This window comes from Rhinolophus ferrumequinum, chromosome 20, assembly GCF_004115265.2.
Source record: "Rhinolophus ferrumequinum isolate MPI-CBG mRhiFer1 chromosome 20, mRhiFer1_v1.p, whole genome shotgun sequence".
Lineage (NCBI taxonomy): Eukaryota > Metazoa > Chordata > Mammalia > Chiroptera > Rhinolophidae > Rhinolophus > Rhinolophus ferrumequinum.
The window spans coordinates 57,686,735-57,713,485 of NC_046303.1; the positions used below are offsets into that span (position 1 = coordinate 57,686,735).

General features: G+C 39.6%; 1 protein-coding gene across 1 annotated transcript in view; it reads right to left on the reverse strand.

Moving 5' to 3' along the window:
* Positions 1 to 26,540, reverse strand: part of BLVRA (biliverdin reductase A) — a 76,697-nt gene extending 50,157 nt beyond the window's left edge. The window contains exons 1-3 of the mRNA XM_033088577.1: positions 26,343 to 26,540; positions 24,942 to 24,989; positions 7,664 to 7,696 (exon numbers count right to left, since the gene is read on the reverse strand). Coding sequence (XP_032944468.1) covers positions 7,664 to 7,696; positions 24,942 to 24,989; positions 26,343 to 26,510 — 249 coding nt within the window. The 5' untranslated portion in view covers positions 26,511 to 26,540. The remainder of the gene's footprint in view (positions 1 to 7,663; positions 7,697 to 24,941; positions 24,990 to 26,342) is intronic.
* Positions 26,541 to 26,751: the final 211 nt, after the last annotated feature.

The window sequence follows — 26,751 nt, forward strand, 5'->3', positions numbered from 1 at the left end:
TACAAGCTCACGTGGTTCCCAGCAGTATTCAGATCCTTACTGGTTGTAGGAGAAGCCCTCAGCTCCTAGAAGCTACCTGCAGTTTCCTGACAAATGTCCCTGTCCGTAGGCATTTCACATCATAGCAAACTGCTTCTTCAACATAGCAGAGTTTCTCTCTGTGGAAAGGTTTTTAACTACAGATTCAATTTATTTAATGCGTGTGTGTGCGTGCGCACGTGCCCACACACACACATTCAGATTGCTCATTTCTTTTTAAAAGAGCTTAGGTAGTTTCAGTCTTTTGAGGAGTATGTCCATTTCATCTGAACTGTTGAATTCCTATCCATAAACATATGCACACTATGCTCTTATTATCCTTTAACCTTTTCACTACGCTACATTGATTTCATATTTGTTTTCCAAAATGTTTCAAAAATCCACAGAAAATAATTACAGCATTTATATTTTTCAGTTAATACAGTTAAGGTGTTACATTTTATTAAAATAAATGATTAAAGTATAAAGATTTCCTATTTCTATTCATTCTTGAAAAACACAAAATATAGAAAAATGTACATCTGCTTTCCTAAACTTCCTTTCTGGAACACTGAGCTCATGGGGTAAAGTCAAACGCCGCAGTCAGCGGCATAGAAATATTATTCAATTATAGACGAAGGTCGCAGTGAAAATATTAATATTTGTAGACTCCGTAGTGATGGCCATTCTTTTACTTTTGATATTGGAAATTTATGTCTTCTCTCTTTTTTTCCTAAGCTGCCTGGCTAGAGTTTATCAATTCTATTGATCTCAAAAACAATAGCTTTGATTTCATTGATTTTTCTCAATTGTTTGTTGTTGTTGTTGTTGTTGTTCCCTATTGCATTGATTTTTGCTCTTATCCTTATTACTTCAAATTTTCTGCTTATCTAGGGTTTAATATGCTTCTAAGATGGGAGTTTAAGTCATTGACTTGAAAACTTCTTTTCAAAAACAGGCATCTAGTGCTATAAATTTTTCTGTAAGTGATGGCAATGGTTTAGCTTCCACACAGCAAAAGAAACCAACAAAACAAAGAGGCAACTAACTGAATGGGAGAAGTTATCTGCAAACAATGCCTGTGATAAGGGGCTAATATCCAAAATATATAAAGAACTTGTACAACTCAACAACAACAAAAAAACCCAAACAATCCCATTAAAAAATGGGCAGAGGACCTGAACAGACACTTCTCTCAAGAGACATACAAACGGCCAATAGATACATGAAAAATGCTCAACTTCACTAGCTATTAGGGAAATGCAAATCAAAACCATAATGCAATATCACCTCACACCTATTAGAATGGCTATCATCAACAAGACAAATAATTACAAGTGTTGGAGAGGCTGTGGAGAAAAAGGAACCCTCATATACTGCTGGTGGGAATGCAGATTGGTACAGCTGCTATGGAAAAGGGTATGAAGGTTCCTCAAAAAATTAAGAATAGAATTACCATATGACCTAGCAATCCCAAAAAATCTGAAAACATTTATTCGTAAAGATTTATGTACCCTGAAGTTCATTGCAGCATTGTTTACAGTGGCCAAGACATGGAAACAACCAAAGTGCCCTTCAATAGATGATTGGATAAAGAAGATGAGCTATATATACATGATGGAATACTATTCTGCCATTAGAAAAGATGAAGTAGTGCTATTTGCAACAGCATGGGTGGATTTTAAGATTATTATGCTAACAGAAATAAGTCACACAGAAAAAGTTGATGACTTCACTCATGTGGGATATAAAACTGAAAGCAACAAAGGAACAAGACAGTGTACCAAAACAAAAACTCATAGACACGCACAACAGTTTAGTGGTTATCAGAGGGTAAGGGAGGAGGGGGGATGGTAGAAGAGGGTAAGGGGAGGGTTAAATATATATATATATATATATATATATATATATATATATATATACATATATATATATATACACACATACACACACACACACACACACATACATATATATGGTTTTTTTATATATATATATATTTATATTTATATTTATATGGAAGGAGAACTGACTCTGGGTGGTGAGCACACGTGATATATAGATGATGTATTATAGGATTGTACACTTGAAATCTATGTAATTTTACTAACCATTCTCACCCCAATAAAGTTAATTTAAAAAATAAAGAAAAAAGAAAATCCCAAAATATAAGGTTAAACAGATCAAAGAGATGGCTAAACTACTTTGTAGTGGTGGCTATAACTTTCGGGATGGGAACCAGCAGAACACAGAGGAAAGGGTAAAGTGCATGCAGGTTATGAGGAGACTGAAGCATGCAGAGAAAGGAGCCAGAAAGACATGGAGGTGTAGACAATGGATTTCTAGAAACCAGGATGTCTAAATTTCCATACTGAGTTGTCTGCTGTCTTGAACCTTTGGTAAAATACCACTATACGAGTATATACAGCCCTGTAGGGGTAGTATTTTAAGGACAAAGGAATAGGAGCAGTTTTAAGACAGCAGAAAATGGACACACATACAGGACAGAAAAGTGACTCAAAAAATAATTCAAAGCCAAATCATAGTCACAGAGTGAGCTTGCTCCTCTTCTTGGATTCAGAGAAACTAGTGTTTGGAGCTCCAGATCTGATAATGGAATTCAGAGAAAGTTAGGATTAAGAGAACATGCTCTATCAATTTAGAAGAAAAACAACTTTTGATATTAAGAGGATAGAAAATGTAAAATCATTATAGAAGAACTTCAAGATGTGAGGCATGAGGGCAGGTGCTTGATTACTACTCTGTGATGGGGAAATGAGATTCCAAATAGTCAGAAAGAACAATTTAATGTTTTGCATTTACTGTTTACAAGGATCAGAAAGTTTGGCAACACATTGGTTGGCATGGGAAACAGGCACATTCATACATTGCAGGAGGGAGAGAAAAACAGGACCCCTTTGTAGGGAGCAACTTGGAAATATTTATCATGCAAATACTCTTTGCTCCAAAAATGCATTTCTAAGAATATAGTAAAATGACTTAAGATTATTGTAATCATTGTTGTAACAGCAAAATATCAAAAATAACGAATGTATATGTTGTTAACATTAGGCTGGTTATAAAAGTTATGGTGTACCACTAAAATGGAACATAAGAAGGAAGTTCTTTATGTATTGGAAGGTATTAATCTCCAAGATATATTGTTGGGTGAGAAAAGCAAAATACAGACCACTGTAACTTGTGTGCTATAACACTGTGTAAAAAAAGTAGGGCGGGGATGCTGAAGGAAAAAAATATTTGTTCTATATGTTAGAATCTCTCTGAAAGGACAGCCGTGAAAACAGTAACATTGATTGCCTAAAACCGTGAGAAGCAGGGAGGGAAGAGAACTTCTTGGCATAAATCTTTTTTCTAAATCCTTTAAAATTTTGAATCATGTTGAGTATATTAGTTATCTAAAATACAAACACCCAAGGGATTCTCTGAGCAGATGACAACTCTACATCTTGTACAGCCTTTGGCTTACTCCAATCTCCCTTCCTGGAGATCCCTCTACAGTGCCTGGCATCCTCTGCTGCCCCACCTCTGGGGCCCTCTACCCGTGATCATGCCCTGTCTAGTACCCACAAATCATCTGACTCCTCACACTCTAGGCTACAGTCACCACTTCCACTCACCCTTTCCGCCCAAGTATAATCTGGTTTTCATTACCACACCTCTCTACTTTATCACAGGTCACCTAAGACCTCGTTGCTAAACTCAAGGGCTTCTCCTGGACCTCAGACATATTGGAAATCTTACTGGACATTCTTTAAATTCACTCCTTTTTTGTCTTTTCTCACCTCATATTGAGGTTTTCTTTTCACACTTCACCACTTCCCTTCTCCATCCCTAGATGTTCATATTTCCCAACGCTCTGTCCTTATCCCTCTGTTCTTTTCTCTTTCCTGGGGGGTGGGTTGGGGAATACCCTCATTATTAAGGTTTCCGTTACCACTTTTATGCTAAAGACTCCAACATTTTGAGCCGTAAACCATCCTCTCCTCCAAGCTTCAGTTCCAAGAAGAAATGCAAACTGGGCATCTCCACCTGACCACCTCAACCTGACCTGGGTGACCAGTTATCTGTCCCTCCTAACTGACTGTGCTCTGAACTTCTGAGCAAAGGCCAGTAGCTCCACAAATTCCATCAGGCACCCAGCTTGAAACACTTGAAACCCTGGGAATCGTTCATGCTTTCAACAAATATCCTCTGAAATCAAAAGCCTGATTGTGGCGAGTGGTCCTTCTCCACCCTTCTCCTCACAAGTTTTCCTTGAAATTTTCTGTCATGATTTCATTCCTTTACATTTTCAGTGACCCACCAAAGGCCTGGATTGTATTACAAGATTACCAAACAGTTTCTGAATTATCCTATCATTTAGTCAACTGAAATTTAGTGAGGACTAACTAAGGGTGAGTGGATACCTACAGGAACCAGGCACACAGACAGCTATACTTGAAGTCAGAGAATGGAAGGTAACAAAAAAGAGATAAGTAAAGGGGAAAGGAAAGTCACAACAAAGAGCTTCCAGAGAGAAAGCTCTAGAAAACATTTCATATAGCAGAAATGACACTTGAACAGGATGGACAGGATTAGCTGAATATAGACAAGAAAAAGGGCATTCATGGAGTCAGAAACATCATGGCTTGAATCCCTATTCTGTCCCTAATACCCTGTGACTTAGGGCAATTTACTTAACCCTCATTTTCCTTATCTACAGAACAGAGGTAATAGCAGCATGTTGTTAATAGGTGTTTTGTTAGGATTAAATGGGTGCACAGCATGGGATACTGTACAGCACATTAACTATATGTTACATCTTGAAAAAAGAAAAAGAAAAAATAAAGAGACCGAGATATAAGCTGTAACACAATATAATTATTTAAATTAAAGTATATCACACAGTGGTTGCTAGGGGTTACGGATCAGGGAGGCTGTGACAATAAAGTGGTAATGGAAGGGAATGTTTTGGAGAATCTGAATTCTGAAAATAGTGATGGGTACACAAATCTATGCATGTATTTTAACTCACATAACTGTACACCAAAACAATGGTGAATTTTACTGTTTGTAAATGTAAAATGTATTTATACAAAAAATAACATATTTTCATGAATACATGTAAGTGAAAAGGTAAACATTTACTGCATTAGAACAGTTATCTTTGGGAGGCTGAGAATGGAGACGGAGACAAAAGGAAAAAGAAAATAAATATAAGAGAGGGGCCTTGCACAGACCAGCAAAGATAAGGTGTCATGCCCAAGGGCCAAGGAGTACCTTCTGTGTCTAAGGTCTCCTCCTCTACTCTCAGAAAGGGAAAGAGAATGACCTAGAAGAAGGTAAGTAAAATAAAGAGAATAAGTACAGAATTAGGGAAGTGAGGAAGTGATGAGCAGGCAGAAAGTAAAGTAAAGAATAAACAGATTTGAAACATATTATGGTATCACTAGTTCAATAAGTTCCATGAGTACAAATACCATATCTATCACTATCTACCTATTGATAGAGATAGACAGATAGATAGATTAGATAGATAGATAGATGATAGATAGATAGATAGATAGATAGATAGATAGATAGATAGATAGATAGATAGATTTTACCATTATAGCCATAAAGCCAAATCTAGAGTCTGGCACAGTATTTTGTTACATAAATTTTAGTGACTGATTAAATCAATGAAATAACAGGATTTACAGCATGGAATATGAGAAAGAAATGAGTGGGACATCAGGCTTTGAGTCCAGGTAAATAGAGGGCAGTGGTGCCCTTCCCTGAGAAGAAGCATATTTGGAGCAGGTGAAAAACAGCAAGTCCAGGTTAGGTGATAATGTGTTAGGATGCCTGTGGAAGCTCTAAATGAAGACGAGCAATCCAGGCTTCTGGAGGTATGTGTTAGGTCTCTGAATGTTAGAGACCTTGACTTAATGTTAGGTCTCAGAGAACCTGACTTACAGACAGAGCCATGTCTGCAAGAAAACAACAAAATGTCTGTTGGCCTGCACCTGGAGACAGAGCCAAACTTACGATAACAGAAAACACAAAACAGCTACTGGCTTGCAGGCAGTCAACATTTTCTGTTCAAACAATGCTACCCTATCAGAACAGCACCTATAAAACCCTCCTCACCCTCTTCTTCAGGGCTGCGAGTCTCCTTTAGACATGCAGCCCGGACTGTAGCGGTCTTTTCTCAGTGCGATATATTTTTCTCTCTTACAATAAAAACTTTCTTAACTTTCCTGACCATGCATGTTCCTTTACTGGCTGACCTATCAGTATGGATCTGGAGTTGAGGAGAAAGACCTGGTTGGACACATCCATTTGGGATATTCCTAAATATACAACTGACAAATAAAAGCTGTGGGGTCAGGTGAGTTACCAAGGACAGTGGGGAGAACGAGAAGTACCCTAGGGAACACAAACTTTTAAAGAGAGAAGAGGAGCCTAAGAATGAGTCTGGGAAGTCACCAGAGAGACAGACAGAAACCCTGGGGTGTCATGGAGAAATTTCAAGAACAATGTCAATAGTGTCAAATGCTTCAAAGAAAAGGTTTGGACCAAATTTGGCAATATGGAGGCCACTAGTAACTTTCACCTGAGATGTTTTAGTGAAGCAGTGAGAACCAAGTCAGACTGCAGTGGGACTGGATGTAAAAGGGAAGTGAGAAGGTGGTCACAGACACGAAATAGTAAGTGTTTAAGGCAGAAGAGAACAGGGAATTGTTGGAAGGGGACCAAAGGTCTGGGAATGTTTTTAAAAGGTTAAGAGGAAAAAGCCATCAAAGAAGGAAAGGTCGAAATTATAGGACAGAAGTGGTAACTGATGACTGATGTAACTGTTACTGGTCCAGGTTCCATACGCTTAATATTAGTGCAAAGTTTCTCCTCTTTCTTCAGAACTTCTAAGACATGAGAATTTAGGTGAATCGTAGGGGACTTCAGATAAGGGGTCAGAGGCACCAGAACAAGGTGAACAGAAGTCAGGCTGGCAAGCGGAGGCTGGGGGGTGAGCAGTAGCAACACTTACTTTTGACTGTTTACCATTTTGTAGCTTTTAAGTTTTGTACTAGGTATGTATACTTACATTATTACCAAAAAAAATGTTTTTTAATTATTTAAGATGAATTTCACTAGGGGCCAAAGCCAGACTACGGCAGGGAGTAAAAGCAGGAAAGGGCCCATCAGTCAGGAAAAAGCAAAGGGACAAAGGACTAGACATCTCATTGTATCAAACAACAGGTACACTGGAAGTGACAGCATCAAGGAGGTGATGCAGAGGAAGTTTCTAGTAAGCAGCAGTAAGTGTCCCCAGAGTAACACACAGCAGAGCTCTGGGCCCAGCACCCCCTACAGGCCACTGTCCAAACTCCCCCAAGCCTGTGAGTGTTGTTTCAGGATTAACTGTGGTAGATAAATTCTCTTCTAACTGATTCAGGACAGACACCGATAAGAACTCAAAGGGGCCTAACTCTTCTCCTGTCATTCAGAGCCATGTGCACAAGGGTAGGTTAGAGGGGGAATGTTTTCAAGTTTGTGCCAATGTTTCTGAAAGCTCTGTAAGGACAGAAAACACTCTGTGAAGGAGAAATGAAGAACACTGCAAGAAAAACTTTCCTTCAGCTGGTACTTTTAAAGAACTCACCTCTGCATTCATCTTGGTCTCTTCCTCCAGTGGCTGTGAAGACAAAAGCAGAGGTTCCGGACCCTCATGGCACCCACTCCAAACTCCATGCAGACACTCCCCTTTGCCACCCCCCACCACCTCCCCGACTGTTTCTTGTCCTATTGACCCCATCTTCCCTAAATGTCTTCACCACTTTGTGCCCTCCAGTAAGGGTACTCAAGGCAGAGTCTGATTCTGATGCTGGTGGTAGCTGACTCCCTGACACATCACGCCAGGGATGTTTCTCTAAAGAAGGACATTTCCAACCTCCAAGGTCCATCCCCTGTAGTGAAACCAGCTATGAACGTTATGCCTCTGTATACCTGAAAGATTGATGTGCTTCCCAAAGCTGGTGCTCAGAGAGGATAGCTTTGTGTCTACCTTTCTTTTATGGGGACAAACACTGTAGCGAAAAATATACATTTTTTTCCTTCTCCTAGCTGAGTTTCCAGAGGTCTTAAATTTATTATGTTAAAAGAACAGTTCAACAGCCTACTCTGAACCCTTAGCATTAAGAAGGAGGAATGAGGGAGCAATCAGGTGAGCATGAGTCCAAAGGAATGAGGAAAGATAAAGGGAAGATTAAGGAGCACCAGGAGAGAGAAAGAAAAAGAAGTAAGGAACTAGGAAGGAATACCAGTGGTTCCAAACTTTAGTGGACTTCGGGGACTGCTTGTTGCAAATGCCTATTTACGGGTTCCACCTCCAGAGATTCCAACTCAGGAAGTCTATGGGAGAGGGGAGCCTAAGAATCTGCATTTCCAACAGGCACCCAAGACATCTGTACACGTGGTCAAAGGGCCACACTGGGAAAACACTAGAATTGAGAGTAGAACAGAGGCCCTTAAGAATTAACTTTCTCATTCATTTTTCAGAACTGTTAGAATTGCTATTTTTATTTTACCTAAGACCAAGGCAGGCAATGGCAGCGTGAGTGGGGAACTAGAGGTGACAGAGAAAGGACTAAAGATGCCTCTTCACCCTTCCACCTGGAGGAGACGTCCAAGATGCCGATGAAAATGACCGCTCAGAGCTTAGGAGAGGAAGAAAGGCCGTCCCTGGCCTCTGGGAAGGGAAAGGCTGGGGCAGACCCTGTCCTTGGACCCAGCTCTGCATTTGATCTTATTCTTTCAAAATATAGGAAAGGTTAAGCAGAGTGAAGACAAACACAGATAATAATAGTGAAATAATACCCATTTAAAAAAACAAACAAAAAAACCTTGACTCTTGGCAATCCTAAGAACACCTGGGATGATCATCTGGGCTGTGTTGAAAATAACATGTTTTCAGTAATTCCCTTCCCTTCTCTCTTCCCATTCCCCCTTCCTGCTTGAGAGTGGGTCAAAAACCTGGCCAGCACACACACAGTTTTTCCTTTGGAAATCTGGAGGCTTTAATGTTTCCTGGAAATCTGAAAAAGGTAACTTGCTGGAAGACAAACCCTAAAAGAGTGACAAAGTGACAAAAGTGACAGAGGCCTTCTTCTCAGGTCTCTGGGAGTCAATATGGGTGTGATGTTTCACTTCTATTTTTAAGAACTTTAGTTTAAGTCTCCCTTGGAGCTTACATGTAAGTGGCAAACTCAGATAACAAAATGCACAAACATGAGGAGGGTGTTAACAGTGCTGAGCCTATTTATGTCACTACTTTATATACATTAACACTAATCCTTGAAACCTTGGCAAAAAAGCTAATATTTATTCCATTTTACAGATGAGGTAGCAGAAGTTCTGGGTGAGTAAAAGCACTTGGCCTCACAGTTAAGACATTGTGACATTGCACTGTAATTTCCAGGCTTTCTTGTTCTACAGCAAACCCCAGATTGCCCCCAGAGACCTTTACAGATCCTGTTTTATTGTCACCCAGACTGCTTTTATGACAAATAAAAGCCTTGGTTTTAGTCCTCTTTCAGTCAAGGACTAGCCAAGTGACCATTGCCAAATAGGTTCCTCATCTGTAGGATGAGTAGTTGGACTTCACCTCAAAGGTCTGTTCCAGCTCTAAAGTGTTCTGATTCCCAGAAAAGGAAATTCAGGTGACTTTTAAAACAGGTGGAACAATGCTCAACCTCAGTCATGAACACTGAATGCAAATCATGATTTCACCAAGATGCTGCATCAGATTGAGAGAGATCAAAATGTGTGCCAGTATGCTGGTCCAAGTGTGGGAGGGATACTCTCTGACATTAGAGGAGGTCTACAGATGGTATCATCTCAACAGAAGGCAGTTCAGCAACATCATTAAAATTCCAAATGCATGTAACCTAAGAGTTCCACTTCTTCCTATTTCTATCTCCAGCCCCAAAACCAAATTCAGAAGAAATCATTAAATTGCTGAGTCCTTGTCCTTGTAGAAACATTACTACTACTTACATTCTCCTTCTAATAAGAATTTCCATAAAACTTTCCTATAAAAAGAGCCTACAAAACATTACTTATGAACTTTACTGCTTTCCCACAGAATCCGGGGAAAGCAAAACAAAAGCAAAAGAAATAATTTGAAGAGATGAACATGCATAAGGAAGAATGCCACCTAGGAATTCTAACGTGTCATGTGTTAGTGGTCTACCCCCTAGGACGAATGTGTTGTATTGTCCCTTATAAAGTACATTCAACTGCAGTATCCTGGCCAGATCTCTTCCATGCTCTCTCCCCTCCCATTATACTATTTCAACTCCCCTTATAATAAGATGGCACTGTCAAGGGAAGCAGCAACCCGGGACTAAACGAGACCTGGCTCCACCTTTCAACACCCTCCCTGCCCATCTCACATGTCCTTCCTTCTCTTTTCCTCCCCAACCTGCTGTCAAGACCAATTAAAATTTGAACAGAAACCAGGGAGAAATTTACTCTATACTTTAATATAAAAGATCTAAGACTTAATTCTCTAACAAAAAAATTTAGGTATATTTATTTCCAGGCTTTAATTATAAATGGTCAAAAATGAAAAGGCTTTAAGTTTCTGACTTTCAATACTATATTTACGAAGATTTATAGAGAAATTTTAAATTTTCTTTTAGATCGTTAATTTTTTTTATTTACTTACATTTTTTTAATCAATTTAAATTGTACTTTGGTAAATAGCATAAGACTCTAACTACCTTCTGCAAAGAGCCTTGCTCCCAAATTATTTATTGAATATTTCATCCTTTTTGTCAATGACTCATATATAAATTCTTATGAATATAATTATTCCTCTTTTCCCTGTTTCTGATCTTTATTCCCATGGCTATAATATATTGTTTACATGATTGTGGCTTTATAATATGTTTTGATATCTGTTCGTTTCAGTTCTCTCATTAACTTGTTCAGTATTCTTATGTATTTTTTCTTGCTGACAATTCCAGATGAATTTTGGAACACCTATGTCACATTAAAAACAAAATCTGAGTTTTGGTCAAGATGGCGAAGTAGGTAAATGCTATGTTTGCCTTCTCTCATGACCACATCAAAATTACAACTATAGAACAATCAATCACCATTGAGAACTGCCTAATGTCTAGCTGGACAGAAGTGCTATAACTAAGGATATACAGAAGAAGTCACCTCAACACCGGTAGGAGGAGCAGAGATGTGGAAACACTGGTCCCACACCCACATGTGGCAGTTAAAAAATTTGAGGGATATCTCAGCTGTGTGGTCCCAGCCCCACACCAGGCTCCCCAGCCCAGGGTTTCTAGATCCGGGAAGAAATGTGCCCATAACTTCTGACTGTGAGAACCAGCAGAGATAGTGGCTGAGACAGACAGAGAGCTGCTGGAGTCCCAGGCATTGCTCTTAAAGGACTCACACACGGACTTACTCACTGATGGACTCACTCTCTCTGAGCTCCCATGCTGGAGCAGCAGCTCAAAAGACTCCAGGGACACACAGGGAGAAACTGAATTGTCTGGTTTCAGGGCAGGGTCTGGAGGGGCAGCTTCCACCCAGACAGAAGTGCTGGCATTGTTCCTTTGTTGAGCCTTCCCCCTATCCAGCATACAGATACAGGTGAACACCATATCTGAGACTCCATCAACCCGGCTAACTAACACTGTTGGCACTGCCCTGGTGATTCCCAGAGACCCCAACTTACACAACCTGCAGGCCCACCCAAGCCACTTCCAGTGGTTTATCCATACAAATGACCTATCTTGGCTCATGCTGCGGACTTTCCTAAAAACTCTCGAAAGCTCAAAAAAAACCCTAAAAGAAACATCTGGCCTCAGCATACCCTGTATCTCTTGCTAAGTGGTCCCAAGCCCTGCACTAGTGGCAGGCAGCCTCAGTTTGCAGCCTTATCTTTCCCAGGCACCTACAAGTCCAGTACCACCATCTACAGATCACTTTGTAGCTCACACCAAGTGGCCCTGGGGCAGGGCACAAGCAGTAGCTGACCTTGACCTGTACCAGAGACCCTCCCAAGAAGCCCCAGAACCCATACCCCCTGTGGCCAGCTTCAGACCACACCACACCAGAGCACCACCCAACCACCTCCACAAATGACACACCCAAAGGACAGACTCAGTAGGCACCAGAGCCCTGCTAAAGTGAATCCTGCTTCTGTCAGCCTCTGCAAAACAGCTCCTCCACTGTAGTCAGGGCCAGTCCTCAAAACTAATCAGCTGGAGAGTTAATACCTCCCATTCATGTGCAAACAGCAACCAAGGCTCAACTACAACAGGACGGCACACATCACCCACACAAGGGACACACCTGGAGTAGTCGGCTCAGGGAGATTCCACCAATGGGACCCACAGGAAACTTACTACATAAGTAACTTACTACATAAGAAACTTACTACTACACTGCTAAGACCAGGAAACATAGCAGCCCTACTTAATACATAGACACAAACACAGGGAGGCATACAAAATGAGGAAACAAAGAAACATGTCCCAAATGAAAGCTCCAGAATAAGAATTAAACAAAATGTAGACAAGCAATCTACCAGATGCATAGTTCAAAACACTGGTTATAAGGATGCTCAATGACTTCAGGTAGAATTTCAACAAAGGGATAGAAAACATAAAAAAAGAACCAGTCAGAAATGAAGAATGCAGTAAATGAAATGAAGAATACATTACAAGGAATCAATAGTAGATTAGATGAAGCAGAGGATTGAATCTGTGATTTAGAAGACAAGGTAGTAGAAAACAGCCAATCAAAACAGAAAAGAGAAAAAAGAATCCAAAAACATGAGGAGAATTTAAGGAGCCTCTGGGACATCAAGCATTTGCATCATTGGGGTACCAGAAGAAGAGAGAGAACTAGGAACTGAAAACCTATTTGAAGAAATAATGATGAAAAACTTCCCTAGCCTGGGGAAAGAAATAGACATACAAGCCCAAAAAGCTCAGAGAGTCCCAAAAAAGATGAACCCAAACAGACCCACATCAGGACATCATAATTAAAATGCCAAAAGTTAAAGACAAAGAGAGAATCCTAGAAGCATCAAGAGAAAGACAACTAGTTACCTACAAGGCAGCTCCCATTAAACAATCAGCTGATTTCTAAACAGAAACTTTGCCAGACAGAAGGGAGTGGCAGGAAATATTAAAAGTGATAAAAAGCACAGACCTACAACCAAGACTATTCAATCCAGCAAAGCTATCATTTAGAATTGAAGGACAGATAAGGAGCTTTCTAGACAAGAAAAAGTTAATTGAGTTCATTACCACAAAACCAGCATTATAAAAATTGTTAAAGGTACTTTGTTAAGAAAAAGAAAAAAAAGATAAAAATGTGAGTAATAAAATAACAACACCGCGTTTCCCCGAAAATAAGACCTAGCCATACCATCAGCTCTAGTGCGTCTTTCAGAGCAAAAACTAATATATGATCCGATCTTATTTTACTATAATGTAAGATTGGGTCTTATATAACATAATGTAAATTCAATTAGGGTTCATTAATAATGTTATGTTATATAAGACCCAGTCTTACATTAAATTTTGCTCCAAAAGACGCATTAGAGCTGATGGTCTGGCTAGGTCTTATTTTCGGGAAAACACAAAAAATATATGTTGATCAATAACTAATTTAAATGTAAATGAATTAAAGGTTCCCTTCAAAAAACAGGGTGGCTGAATAAATAAGAACACAAAACCCTTATATATGCTGCCTACAAGAGACTCACTTCAGATTGAAAGACACATGCAGATTGAATGTAAAGGAATGGAAAAAAATATTTCATGAAAATGGAAACAAAAATAAGTTTGAGTAGCAATTTATTTTTTCCTCCCCCCTTTCGCCTCCCCCATCACTCCGGTTCAAGCCATTGTTTCTCAGTCTAGTTGTGTACGACATAGCCCCCTGGCCCATGCTGGTATTATGAGCCTTGCACTCCCCGCAGCTGAGGCAGCTGGTCCGCCAGTCATCTGACGGCCGCTCACAGCAGCTCACAACAGCTCACGGCAGCTCTCGCGGCTGCCGGCTGCTCACGATGGCTGCTGGCCACTCACACTGGCCACTGGCCTCTCATGGCAACAAACGGTAGCCCACGGCGGCACACAGCAGCTCACACTGGCTGCCAGTCACTCACGCTGCCCACTGGCCACTCATGGCGGCACACAGCAGCCCTCAGCACCTCACGGCAGCCCAGCTCCAGGGAGAGCTGTTGTTCACAATCTTAGCTGTAGAGGGCGCAGCTAACCGGTCCACGTAGAAATCGAACCGGCAGCCTTCAGCGTTAGGAGCACGGTGCTCAAACCTCCTGAGCCACTGGGCTGGCCCTTGAGTAGCAATTTTTATGCCAGACAAAATAGACTTTTTAAATAAAAAGGCCATAATAACAGAAAAAGAAGAACCCAGTAATTCTACTTCTGGGTATTTATCTGAAAAAAACCCAAAAGACTAATTTGAAAAGATATGTTCAATGCATCCATATGCTCAATGCAGCATTATTTACAATATCCAAAATATGGAAGCAACCTAAGTGTCCAGGATAGACAAATGGATAATGAAAATGTGGTACATATAGAGAGGGTGCCAAAAAAATGTATACACATTTTAAGAAAGGAAAAAACTGTATTAAAATTGTAATACTCAATATATACCAATAACAAGAGATGAATGTTAAGTCATGTGTATACATTTTTTTGGCACCCCCAGTATTTGATGTGATATTACTCAGATATAAAAAAGAATGAAATCTTGCCATCTACAACATGGATGGACCCAGAGGGTATTGTGCTGAGTGAAATAAATCAGAGCAAGAAAATGCCGTATGATTTCACTTATATGTGCAATCTAAAGAACAAATAAACAAACAAACAAGACAGAAACAAGCTCATAGATACAGAAAAAATTTTGATGCCAGATGGGAGGGTGGAGAGGGTGAGTGATAAAGGTGAAGGGATTAAGTAGAACAACTCAGTAGCTACAAAGTGGTCATGGAGATGTAGGGTACAGCACAAGGAACATAGTCAATAGCACTGTAATAGCTATGCATGGGGTCAGATGGGCACTAGATTTATTGAAGTGATCACTTCATAAGTTATATAAATGTCTAACCATTAAGTTGTACACCTGAAGCTAATATAATACTGTATGTCAACTGTAATTGAAAAATTAGAAAAATTATTTAAAAAATAATTTGTAAATTAAATTAGGGTTCATTAATAATCTTTCCCATCTAGAAATATATGGTATGACTCTCTAGGAGCAGCCACTAAAAAAAAAGAAAAAAGAAGAAGAAGAAGAAGAAAAAAAAAAAAACCAGAAAAAGAATCTTCAGTTAGTTCCTCAATTACTGCATAACAAATGGCAACTCAGGCTGCAGTGGTTCACTAGAAACACTAGGTAGTTAAAGAAAAAAGTCAACATTTTTGCATAAATGACCTGTTTAAAGCAATGTAGAGTAGGTTTCTCCTTCCCCCGTATCTACTGCAGCAGCCCTACTAAACAGTGTTGGGAGTCTGAGCATGATGCACTCTAGTGCACCAGGACAAGCTGGATCAAGAGCCGGACTTGTGATGCAAGATACCCAAATTCTAGACCTGGCTCAGGCGCTCACTAGCTGTCCGACCAGGGCCGGGGAACACTGTTTCTCAGTACACTGGCTTATGCACCCTGAAAAAGGAGGTGGGGCAGATGAACTCAGACAAACTTAGATGATTCCTACTCTCTCAGTGCTGATATGGTATAATTCAAACCCACTTTACTTCTGTTTTTTTGTTCTATTTCGGTTTTGCTTTCTTGGTGTTTGGCTTGGTTAACTGGAGGTTATGAGCTTCACTTCTGGTTCTCTCAGGGGCAGACAGACACAAGTAAAGTAGGACAAGGCTCAGGTTATCAGAGCTAGTGAAGCTGCTACAATGGAGGCCCCAGGCATAGAGTACTGAACAAGTAGAACTTTCCTTGGCACTTTACCCAAATATAAGCAACTCTCTTCCCCACCCCATCTTTCCAGCCCCTCCCATCATTTCCATGTTCTCCTATTCCTCTTCATCACCATTTCAAAACTCTCTACCTTTTATTGAAAGTTATCTTGATACATAACAGAAGAAAATGAGATAACAGGAGTCAAATTACTCTTACTAATGAGTAAAGACTTGTTAGATTTAAACTTGTAAGGGTGTATCCATGTCTCAACAGGGCAGCTTATTAACTCAAATAATTGCAGAACAGCGTGCAACTCAACTTCAGAATTCGGCCAACATCAGACATTCTGGGGCCCATACATGTTATTAGTCATTGATCCCCAGCAGGTCCAGGTCATAAATTTGGCTCCCTATGGCTGAAAGACTAGTTCTTTCTGGCCAAGTGCTATAGGAAACCATGAACTTTTGAAACAGCTGATCATAGTACAACTGACAGTGGGGGGAATACAAATCTCCCACACAAGCAAAACATGTATAGTTGTGTCTCTTGTTTTTAACATTTTTTAAGCTTGTCGATGAAAAACCTCCAGCCTAAGAGAAAGCTTATAAGAGTTTATTTGAGCCAAACTGACAACAATTGCCAGGAAGCAAAATCTCAATGGACTGAGAAAATACTCCGCAAAATGGTGGCTTGAAGCTTATTTTATACATAGAATCAGAGAGAATCAGAGGAGGGTTACATGAAATCCATTGGTGGTAGGTTAAGGAGGTGGGAGAAAGCAAAGCAGGTGGGGTGGGGGAAGGGGAATCTCTGGGATTGGATAAAAGCAAATTGGAGAGACAGGTACTTCTTTCACACAGGTGGGCACGGGATACTTAATAGCTCACATAGAGATGTTAATCAAGGAACAAGAATAATAATGAGGGATTCTGCAGTTTCCTGCACTGGTCTGGAAAAAGGGATTACTGACATTCCAAAGATGTCATCTTAGGTGCAAAAAGACAACAGACAGGCTCACTTAAGGTGAAGATTGACTTTATGAAGGAAGCGTCAGGCTAAAAATGTGAGTTAGAATTTTATTTTTATATTCACACCATCTTGTGTGCTCATTTTCAGTCTCCTGTCCTTATCAGGTTTAACCTGTGGCCCCTTTTCTGTCCTCATACTCAATAATTATGCTTTTAGATATCTCTAGAGAGAACATGTTTTCTTTCCTCAGCAAATCAATCAAGATTTTTACAAGCAAGATTTCACAATGTGTCATTTGTGACCTTGATATTGATTACAAAAATAATTTTATTTTATAGAAAACATCATTTCCTTTCTCAGGGTTGCACCTGTTTTGTTTTCCTATGCAGTTTTTTTCCAGCTTTATTCAGATGTAATTGACATACAACAGTGTACAAGTTTAAGTTATACAATGTGATGATTTGATAAAAGTATATATTTTGATACATGGGTATGCACTTTTTGTAAGTGGCTGTAAAATCCCAGATTTCAGCTGAGAAATTTGAGGACCCTTTCAAACTCAGAGGTTTTATGATGATTAAAAAAAAAAAAAAAAAAAAAAGGGAAACAGTTCTACAAGAAAAGCTGTAAGAAAAGCAGTTCTCTGCAAGTGAATGGTATATATAAAATATCCAACATTTATTCAGGCACTGGCAAATATATGTTTTAGTACACCAAACAATACAACTGAGTTAGAACATGGAAGACAAAAAAAACTTAAAGAAATCCTTCAGTGAAGTTAACCAAGATGGCAACAGGTGTCTCCTGAGCCCCCTTCCTCCCATAGATACAGATTGTACAACTACACACAGAGCAATTCCCTCTGAAAGAAATCCAGAAAGTAGCTGAGTGACTCCTACACATCTGGTGAGTGAGAAAATATTCCCATCAAAACAGGTAAGAAAGGCTAAGACACACACTCACTACAAACCAAATCTCAGGTATAACGTCATATCGTCAGAGGGAACTCCCAACTCCCAGCTTCTCCCTAAGGAGTGAAGGGTCTGGACCTCAAATGCAGCACCTCAACTTTTAATACACAAATCCAAGGGACAAGCGTGCACGCATATGCGTGCACACACACACACACACACACACACACTCATCATCTAGCTCTGAAAGCTAATGGGGTTTGCATCCACAGTATCACAACAGTATAGCAAACAAAGAAGCAGTTCCCAACAGGTGCACAGCACTCACCGGGTGTCCAGCAGAACTCAGTGCAGAGGGAGCAGGTGAAACGTCCGTCTGCCAGTCTTTCCCTGAAAGGGCTCCATGTGCATACCTTACAAGCTGCTGTCTGAGGGTCAAGGTCTACCTGGGATCCTCCCCAGAGGCTGGGGAAGCCAGCGCACACATCCCCCATCTTTTCCCTCCAGCCTACTCCAAGTTGCAGCTATCTCCCTGAAAGAAGCTTGTACACACTTTTGTGCCAAAGCTTTTGCTTTGATGGCTATCTCCTGTGAGACAGATCCCCAAATTACCTGATCTGATCATCAACAAGGGCTTCCACTCATAACTCCCACGGGATTATAGCAAACAAAAGAGTTCTTAACCAGCTATCCTTCCCGCCCCTTAGCACAGAGGGAGCAAACAAAAACATCATTGCCCATTATTTCCCCAAAAGGGCTCTATCTGCATAGTTTGCAAGCTGCTGCTTCAGAGTCAGGCTTCTAACATAAGCACATATCTAGGAGCTGCTTCGATGCTCCTCAGAAACTGGGGAGACCAGAGTACACCTATCCACCTTCACCGTCCAACTCACTCCAACAATAAAAGCAAGGATCTTGTATATATGGCTGGCATCGCAGCATTTGTGGCTGCTGCCTGAGGAATTGCCCCCAAATCAACTGGCTATGTTAGCAATGGGGCTTGCATTCACAAGTTCCACAGGACTGTAGCAACTAAGGATGCAATTCTTAATGGGCACAGGAGCAGCCCTATCCTTCCCCCACCTGTGGGCCCAAAACAGAGGGATCCAGTTTCTCCCTGGAAGGGGCTTCACTGCATACTTTCCCAGATACTGTCTGAGGGTCTAGCTTTTAATAAGGCTGCATCAAAGTGCTGACTGTAATCCTACCCTTTGGGACACTGAGGGGTCCTGGAACACCCTTAACTACTGGGAGCCACTATGAAAAAATAATGATACCTTTGACAATCAAAAAGGTTTGAAAGTCAACCAAGAGCTCAGGACAGGCTGATTGATGAGGTTCATCTACTACACAGTACGTGTCTTTCAGACTGGAAGATGTAGCTGTTTTTACTAATGTATAGAAACCAAAACAATCAAGGAAAATGAAGAAACAAAAGAACATGTTCCAAACAAAAGAACAAGATAAATCTCCAGAAAAAGATCTTAATGAAACAATGATAAGTGATTTACCTGGTAATTCAAAATAATGGACATAAAGATGCTCACTAAGGTTGGGAGAACAATGCATGAACAAAATGAAAATTCCAACAAAGAGAAAATATAAGTACTAAACAGAAATCACAGAGAAGAAGAATACAATAACTAAACTGAAAAATTCAATATAGGCTTCAACAGCAGATTGTATCAGCAGAAGAAAGTATCAGCAAACTTGAAAACAAGGCAGTAAAATTAATAAAATCAGAGAGGTAAAAAGAAAAAAAAGAATGAAAAAAAGTGAAGACAGCTTAATGAATTTATGGGACATCAACAAGCAGACCAATATACATATTGTAGGGGTCCCAGAAGGAGGAGAGAGAAAGGAGAGAATGCTTATTCAAAGAAACAATGCCTGAAACTTCTCTAACCTGGGGAAAGAAACAGGCATCCAGGATCCAGGAAGCCCAAAAAGGACAAAAGAAGCTAAATCCAAAGAGACCCACAGCAAGATATGCTATAATTATATTGTCAAAAGTTAAATCAAGGAGAGAATCTTAAAAGCAGTAAGCTAAAAACAACAGTTACATACAAGGAAACCCCCATATGACTATCAACATATTTTTCAACAGACACTTTGCAGGCCAGAAGAGAATGGGATGACACATTCAAAGTACTGAAAGAAATAAACTGTCAACAATATATTCTACCGAGCAAAGTTGTCCTTCAGATTTGAGGAGAAAAAAATTTTCCAGGGAAATAAAAGCTGAAGGAGTTCATGACCATATACCGGCCTTAAAAGAAATGTTAAAAGGATTTCTTCAAGCGGAAACAAAAGAATGCTAATTGGTAACAAGAAAAAATAAAACACTTACTGGTAATCATAAATATACACTTAAACTCAGTGTAATGGTTTATGGTGTAATGGTTATAGATAAAGCATTTATAAATGTAGGTTAAAAACAAAAGTATTAAAATAACTATAACTAGAATAATTTCTTAATGAACACACAATGTAAAAAGATGTAAATTGTGACATCGAAACAAAAAAGGTGGGGGAGGTAGCATATAAAAGTAGAGCGTTAGTATGCATTTGAAGTTAGGCTGTTATCAGCTTAAAATAGACTGTTATAAATATGTTTTATGTAAGCCTCAATGGTAACCACAATGTAAATGCCTACAGTAAACACACAAAGGAGAAAAAGTAAGGAATCAAACACTACCACTACTACACATAATCACCTAATCACAAAGAAAGAGGGCAGAAGGAGGAAAGGAACAAAGGAAATACACAACAACCAGAAAACAATTAACAAAATGGCAACAGGAAGTCCATTACTATCAATAATTACCTTCAATGTAAATGGATACATACAATAAAAAGTATAGAGTGGCTGAAAAGAGTATGAAAACAAGACAACGATATGCTGCCTACAAGAGATTCACTTTAGCTTAAAGGACATAAATAGACCGAAAGTAAAGGGATGGAAAAAGATATTCCATGCAAACTGAACCAAAAGAAATCAGGGATAGCCATACTTATATCAGACATAATAGACTTTAAGTGAACACAAAGAAAGTTCTTATATAATGATAAAGGGGTCAATCCATAAAAAGGATTTGTAAATATTTGTAACATTTGTAAATATTTATGCATGTAACGAGGAAGTACTTAATGCACAGAGAAAATATTAAGAGATCTGAAGGGACATAGACAGCTATACAATAATAGCATGGGACTACAATACCCCACTTTCAACAATAGAGAGATCATACAGATAGAAAATCAATACACATTGGACTAAACCTACATGTTATACCAGATTAACCTAACAAATATATACAGAAACTTCCATCCAAAAGCAACAGAACATACATTTTTCTGAGGCACAAAAGGAAATTTTCCAGGATAGCTCATATGCTAGGTCACAAAATAAGTCTTAATAAATTTAAGAATATTGAAATTATATCAAGCATCTCTCCTGACCACAATGATATGAAACTAGAAATCACAGGGAAAAATTGGAAAATTCATAAATATGTCAACATGCTCCTGAACAACTAATATATAAAAGAACCCTGTTTCCCCGAAAATAAGACTTATATTAATTTTTGCTCCAAAAGACACATTAGAGCAGATTGTCTGGCTAGGTCTTATTTTCGGGAAAACATGGAAGAAATCAAAAAGGAAAAAAATAAATAAATAAAAACTCTTGAGAGAAAGGAAAATGGAAATACAACATACCAAAACTTATGAGATGCAGCAAAATCAGTTCTAAGTGGGAAGTTTATAGCAATAAATGCCTACGTTAAGAAAAAAAAAAAAGATCTTAAATAAACAACTTTATACCTCAAGGAACCAGAAGAAGAACAACAATCTAAGCCCAGAGTTAGTAGAAAGAAGGAGACAAGAAAGATGAGTGGAGAAATAAATGAAACAGAGACTAAAAAGTCAATAGAAAAGATCAATGAAATTAAAAACAGGTTTTTTTGCAAACATAAGTAAAATTGAAAAAACTTACACTAGCCTCTAAAAGAAAAAAAGATAGAGAACTCAAATGAATATAAGAAATGAAAAAAGAGACTTTACAACTGATAACTCAGAAATACAAAGGATCATAAGATATTCTGAATATATATAAACAAATTGGACAACCTAGAAGAAATGGATAAATTCCTAGAAACATACAATCTAGCACACTGAATCTTGAAGTCACAGAAAATCTGAACAAACCGTTTACTAGTAAGGAGAAAGAATCAGTAATCAAAAAAACTCGCAACCAAAAAAAGTCCAGTATCAGATAGCTTCAATGGTGACTTCCATAAAACACTTAAAGAAGAATTAGTGCCAATCCCTCTCAAACTCTTCCCAAAAAATTAAAGAGAAGGAAACAGTTACACAGTCTCGTATTATGAAGCCAGCATTACTCTGATACCAAAGACACTAAAAAACTAAACTACAGGCCAATACCCCTGACAAACATACATACAAAAATCATCAACAAAATATTAGCATACCAAATTCAGCAATACATTAAAAAGATCATACATCACGATCAAGTGGCATTTATTCCAGGGGTCCGCGGATGGCTCAACATCTGTACATCAATCAGTGTGAAACATCACATCAACAAAATGCGGGATAAAAAAAATATGATCACCTCTATCGATGCAGAAAGAGCATTTGAAAAAATTCAATATACTTTCATGATAAAAACTCTCAACAAACTTGAGTACAGAGGAAATAAACCTCATCATAATAAAGGCCACATATACTAGACCACAGCTAACATCATACTCAATGGTTAAATGCTGAAATCTTTTCCTCCATGATCTAGAATAAGACAAGGATACCCACCTATACTATTTTTATTCAACACAGTACTTGAAGCCTGAGCCAGAACAATCAGCCAAGAAAAAGAAATAAAAGGTATGCAAATTAGAAAGGAAGAATTAAGATTGTCTTTATTTGCAGATGCTATAATATTATATATAGAAAATCCTAGACTCCTCACACACGCACACACAAACAAAAACTGTTAGAACTATTCAACAAATTCAGTAAAGTTGCAGAATACAAAATTAATACATGAAAATCACTTACATTTATATACACCAACAACAATATCAGAAAGAGAAATTAAGAAATCAATCTATTTATGACAGTATCAAAAACAAATAAGTACTTAGGAATAAATTTAAACAAGCAGGCAAACTATCTGAACACTGAAAACTGTAAGACATTGATGAAAGACATTGAAGAAGACACAAATAAATGGAAAGATACTCTGCACTCATGGACTAGAAGAAATCATGTTATTAAAATGTCCCTATTACCCAACTCAACCTACAGATTTAAAGCAATCCCTATCAAAATTCCAATGGTATTCTTTTCAGAAATAGAAAAAGCAATCCTAAAATTTGTATAGAACGACAAAAGACCCTGGATAGCCAAAGCAACCACGAGAAAGAACAAAGTCAGAGGCATCACACTTCCTGATTTCAAATTCTATTTTAAAGCTACAGTAATCAAAACAGTATGATATTGGTATAAAAAGACAGATATGCATATAAGGTAAATTAATTTTAACAAAAGAGTCAAGAATATATAATGGGAAAAGGATAGTTTCTTCAACAAATGGTATTTGGAAAACTAGATAGCCGCATGCAAAAGAATGAACCTGGACTCCTATCTTAAACCAGACACAAAAATCAACTCAAAATGGTAAAGACTGAAATATAAGATCTGAAACCACAAATCTCCTAGAATACAATAGGGGCAAGCTTCTTGACACTGGTCTTGGCAATGTATCCATCTATCAAATTATCACACTGGTACACTTTAAATATCTTAGAATTTTTTTGGTCAATTATACCTCAATAATGATGAAAAACAAATCTAATCCTGCAGTAATTAAAACAGTGTGACTTGACATTACTGCATGAAACAGAACCACAGGTCAAACGAACAGTGGCCTACAGGTATATGTGCTTTATTTTTCAAAAACAATTTTTGTCTATCTCCTTTTACTGCCACAGTATCCCTTAAGAAGTGGAGGCCCCAAATCCTCGTTCTGCAGAGTCAGGATGACACTGGATCACTTGCTAACAGTAGTTTGCCATCTGCCTCCCCCCCACAGCCTCAAAAAGCTGGCTGACTTCCTCTGGCTGCACCACCCAGGCTCCTTCACCCTCCAGCTTCCACTTGGGCTTGGCCAGTATAGAAGATCAGTAGTCAAAGGAGGGGAAAGAGAGAGATCAGTGTACTTACCCCCACCTGCCCATCCCACTGGTTTGCTGCTCTGGCAGTGAGTGCCTTCTGTCAAGGTCACAGCAGCTCTGGAGGGCAACCCCTCTTCCAGGGCTCCAATTCCCTGTCCCCTATCCCCAAGGTCTAGTACCACAGACCCTTCCCTACCCCTTCAGATGAGGGTGGGGATGGCACCCCAGTGATGCTCTTCCATGGGTGCCCCACTATCACTTGTTAGTTCCCTAAATCCTACCCACTCTTCTATAAAAAGTGCCCTCCAAAATTCCTTTCATTTTTGTGCTCTTTCCTGTTGTGATCCTGATAATGCTTGCCCACCAAAATCTCACAGTAAATTAATAGTACAACCAGGATAAAACAGTTTCCTTAGCTTAAGTTATGCCTCTCTTTAGATCTCAGTCTCTCCCACATGCAAACTGGAATATCAACCTCTTTAGAGCATGTCGGCAATAATTTGGTGATATCCACGAACACAGTGGCTCTCAACTGACATTTCTGATTGTCATGATGGGTAGAAGAGGGCCTATGCCAGGAATGCTGCCAAACATCCTGTAATGCACAGGACAGCCCCCATAACAAAGAGTTATTCACTCCAAATATCAAGAGTGCCAAGGTTGAGAAACCAGATTACTCATCTTGCAGAATGAATCACAGCCATGGCCAACCTTCCTCCTCTTTCCTCCTCTCTAAAATGCTCTCACAGGTGTCTATAACCATTGCCCCAAAGCCATGGCAGAATTATGGAGAAGGCTTAAGGAGAGGGTGACCTTCTCAGATGGGGCCAAGTGCTGGCCTGAGAGGGCAAAGGGTAAAGTTAAAAGTGATCCTCACCTCCAGACTGGACTTTCCTTCCATGGGGGGAACTGGATACTTTAGGACCTATCAAGGAAAATGAAATGACTCCATGGGACAAAAGTCTGGAAATATATGCATCAAAGTATTAACAGTAATTATATCTTTGAATGGTGAAATTTTTAGTGATGTAGGTTCTTTTTGCCTATCTGTGTATTTTAAATTTTGCTATACAGATTAACATTTGTATAAAAAATTAAAACTCTAAAAAAAATTGTTATAAATTACACCATATTCACCGACTCCATCCCTCCAAGCTCCAATTCCTAAAATGAATACACTTTTACATGACAATATACCAGGGTGCTGTAATAATGAAACCCACAGAAAATAGACCTTATAGCTGATTATCAGGAAAAGCTCTGCTTCTTTCAATGCCATTAATATTTGAGGGATGAATGAATGGATGAGTGAACTCATTAATATGACTTATTTTCAAATGATAAGAACTATGTAACTGACCGTTTACCCTCCCAGAGACAAATCTGAGACTCAACTACAAACAACATAGGCCTGCACTAGATATATGTGGCTGTTTAAATAAGATAATTAAATGTGAAACATTTCCAATACCACAGAAAGTTTTTTTTGGACAGCACTGACACACTTTCTTTCCCTCCTCCCCAATTACATTCTGTTCTTACAATGTTTCTGCTCCCCATATCTGGTTATATTTATTTTATATTATTTGTTACTATTCTACGGTTTTGTTATAAGCCACCTTAATTCCTTTGTGAAAACTTCAGGGTATCAGTACTTTGAAATACAGTAGTACCTTAGTTTTTGAAAGTCTCCATTGACGAACATTTCAGTTTACAAACGCCGTAAACCTGGAAGCAAATGCTTCCGTTACCTAACATGCCTCGGAAGTCAAACATGTCACTTGGCTTCCGCTGAGTGCAAGATCCTGAGGCTTAGCTGTCAGCTATTTTCGAATGTTTTAGAACTCGAATGGCGTTCTGGAACGGATTACGTTAGAAAACCAAGGTACCACTGTATCTGTGTATAAAACCCTGTTGTTGCTGGGAGTTGTCTCTTTTAGAGTGCACTTAACTCATGTAAACCCTCATAACATCTATGAAATACAAAATATTTTCCACTTTCCAAAGTGCAGTCAGGAGAAGTTAAATGTCTTGTACAGGATGGCACCAGAGGAACAGAACCCCAAAGCCCTGGCACGTCCTCAGATCCCCAGGGCCCAGCCCGCACCCTCAGTTGGAGACGTCTCCATAGAACCACGGGCTCGAGCCCGGCCACCCAGACTATGTACGCCATACACGGATGCAGCAACTGAGTTAGGTCTACATAAAAACCGAAACCATAATCATTTTGTAAATGAAATATAGATTTAATTTTTTAAATAGTTTGTCTTTTGTTTACTTGCGAAAGCACAGCCGAGAGGAGCGCCTCGTGATCCCCGGCCGCCAGACCCGGCTGGGCGAGGAGGGCGGCGCCCAGGCTGCGCCACGCTGCGCGGCGCCGGGGACTCCAGGCCAGGCTACCTCGCGCCTGCGGGCAGGACTCCCGCCGGCAGCCAGAGGAATTCATAATAGCCGCAAGCGACCCCCACGTCCCTGCAGTGTCCTTACCTGCCCCTGGTCACAAAACTCAAGCTCTTCCTGCAGCCTCCGGGCGTCATCACCTGCCCTGCGCACTGGGCGGGAACAGCCGGGGATTGGCCGCCTGGCTGGAAGAGGTGGGGCGCGCCAGACGCGGAAGTCCGAGCAGGAGGAAGGCTAGGGCCTGAGACAGGAAGGGGTTCTGTCTCAGTCTCCTGGAGGGACGGTAG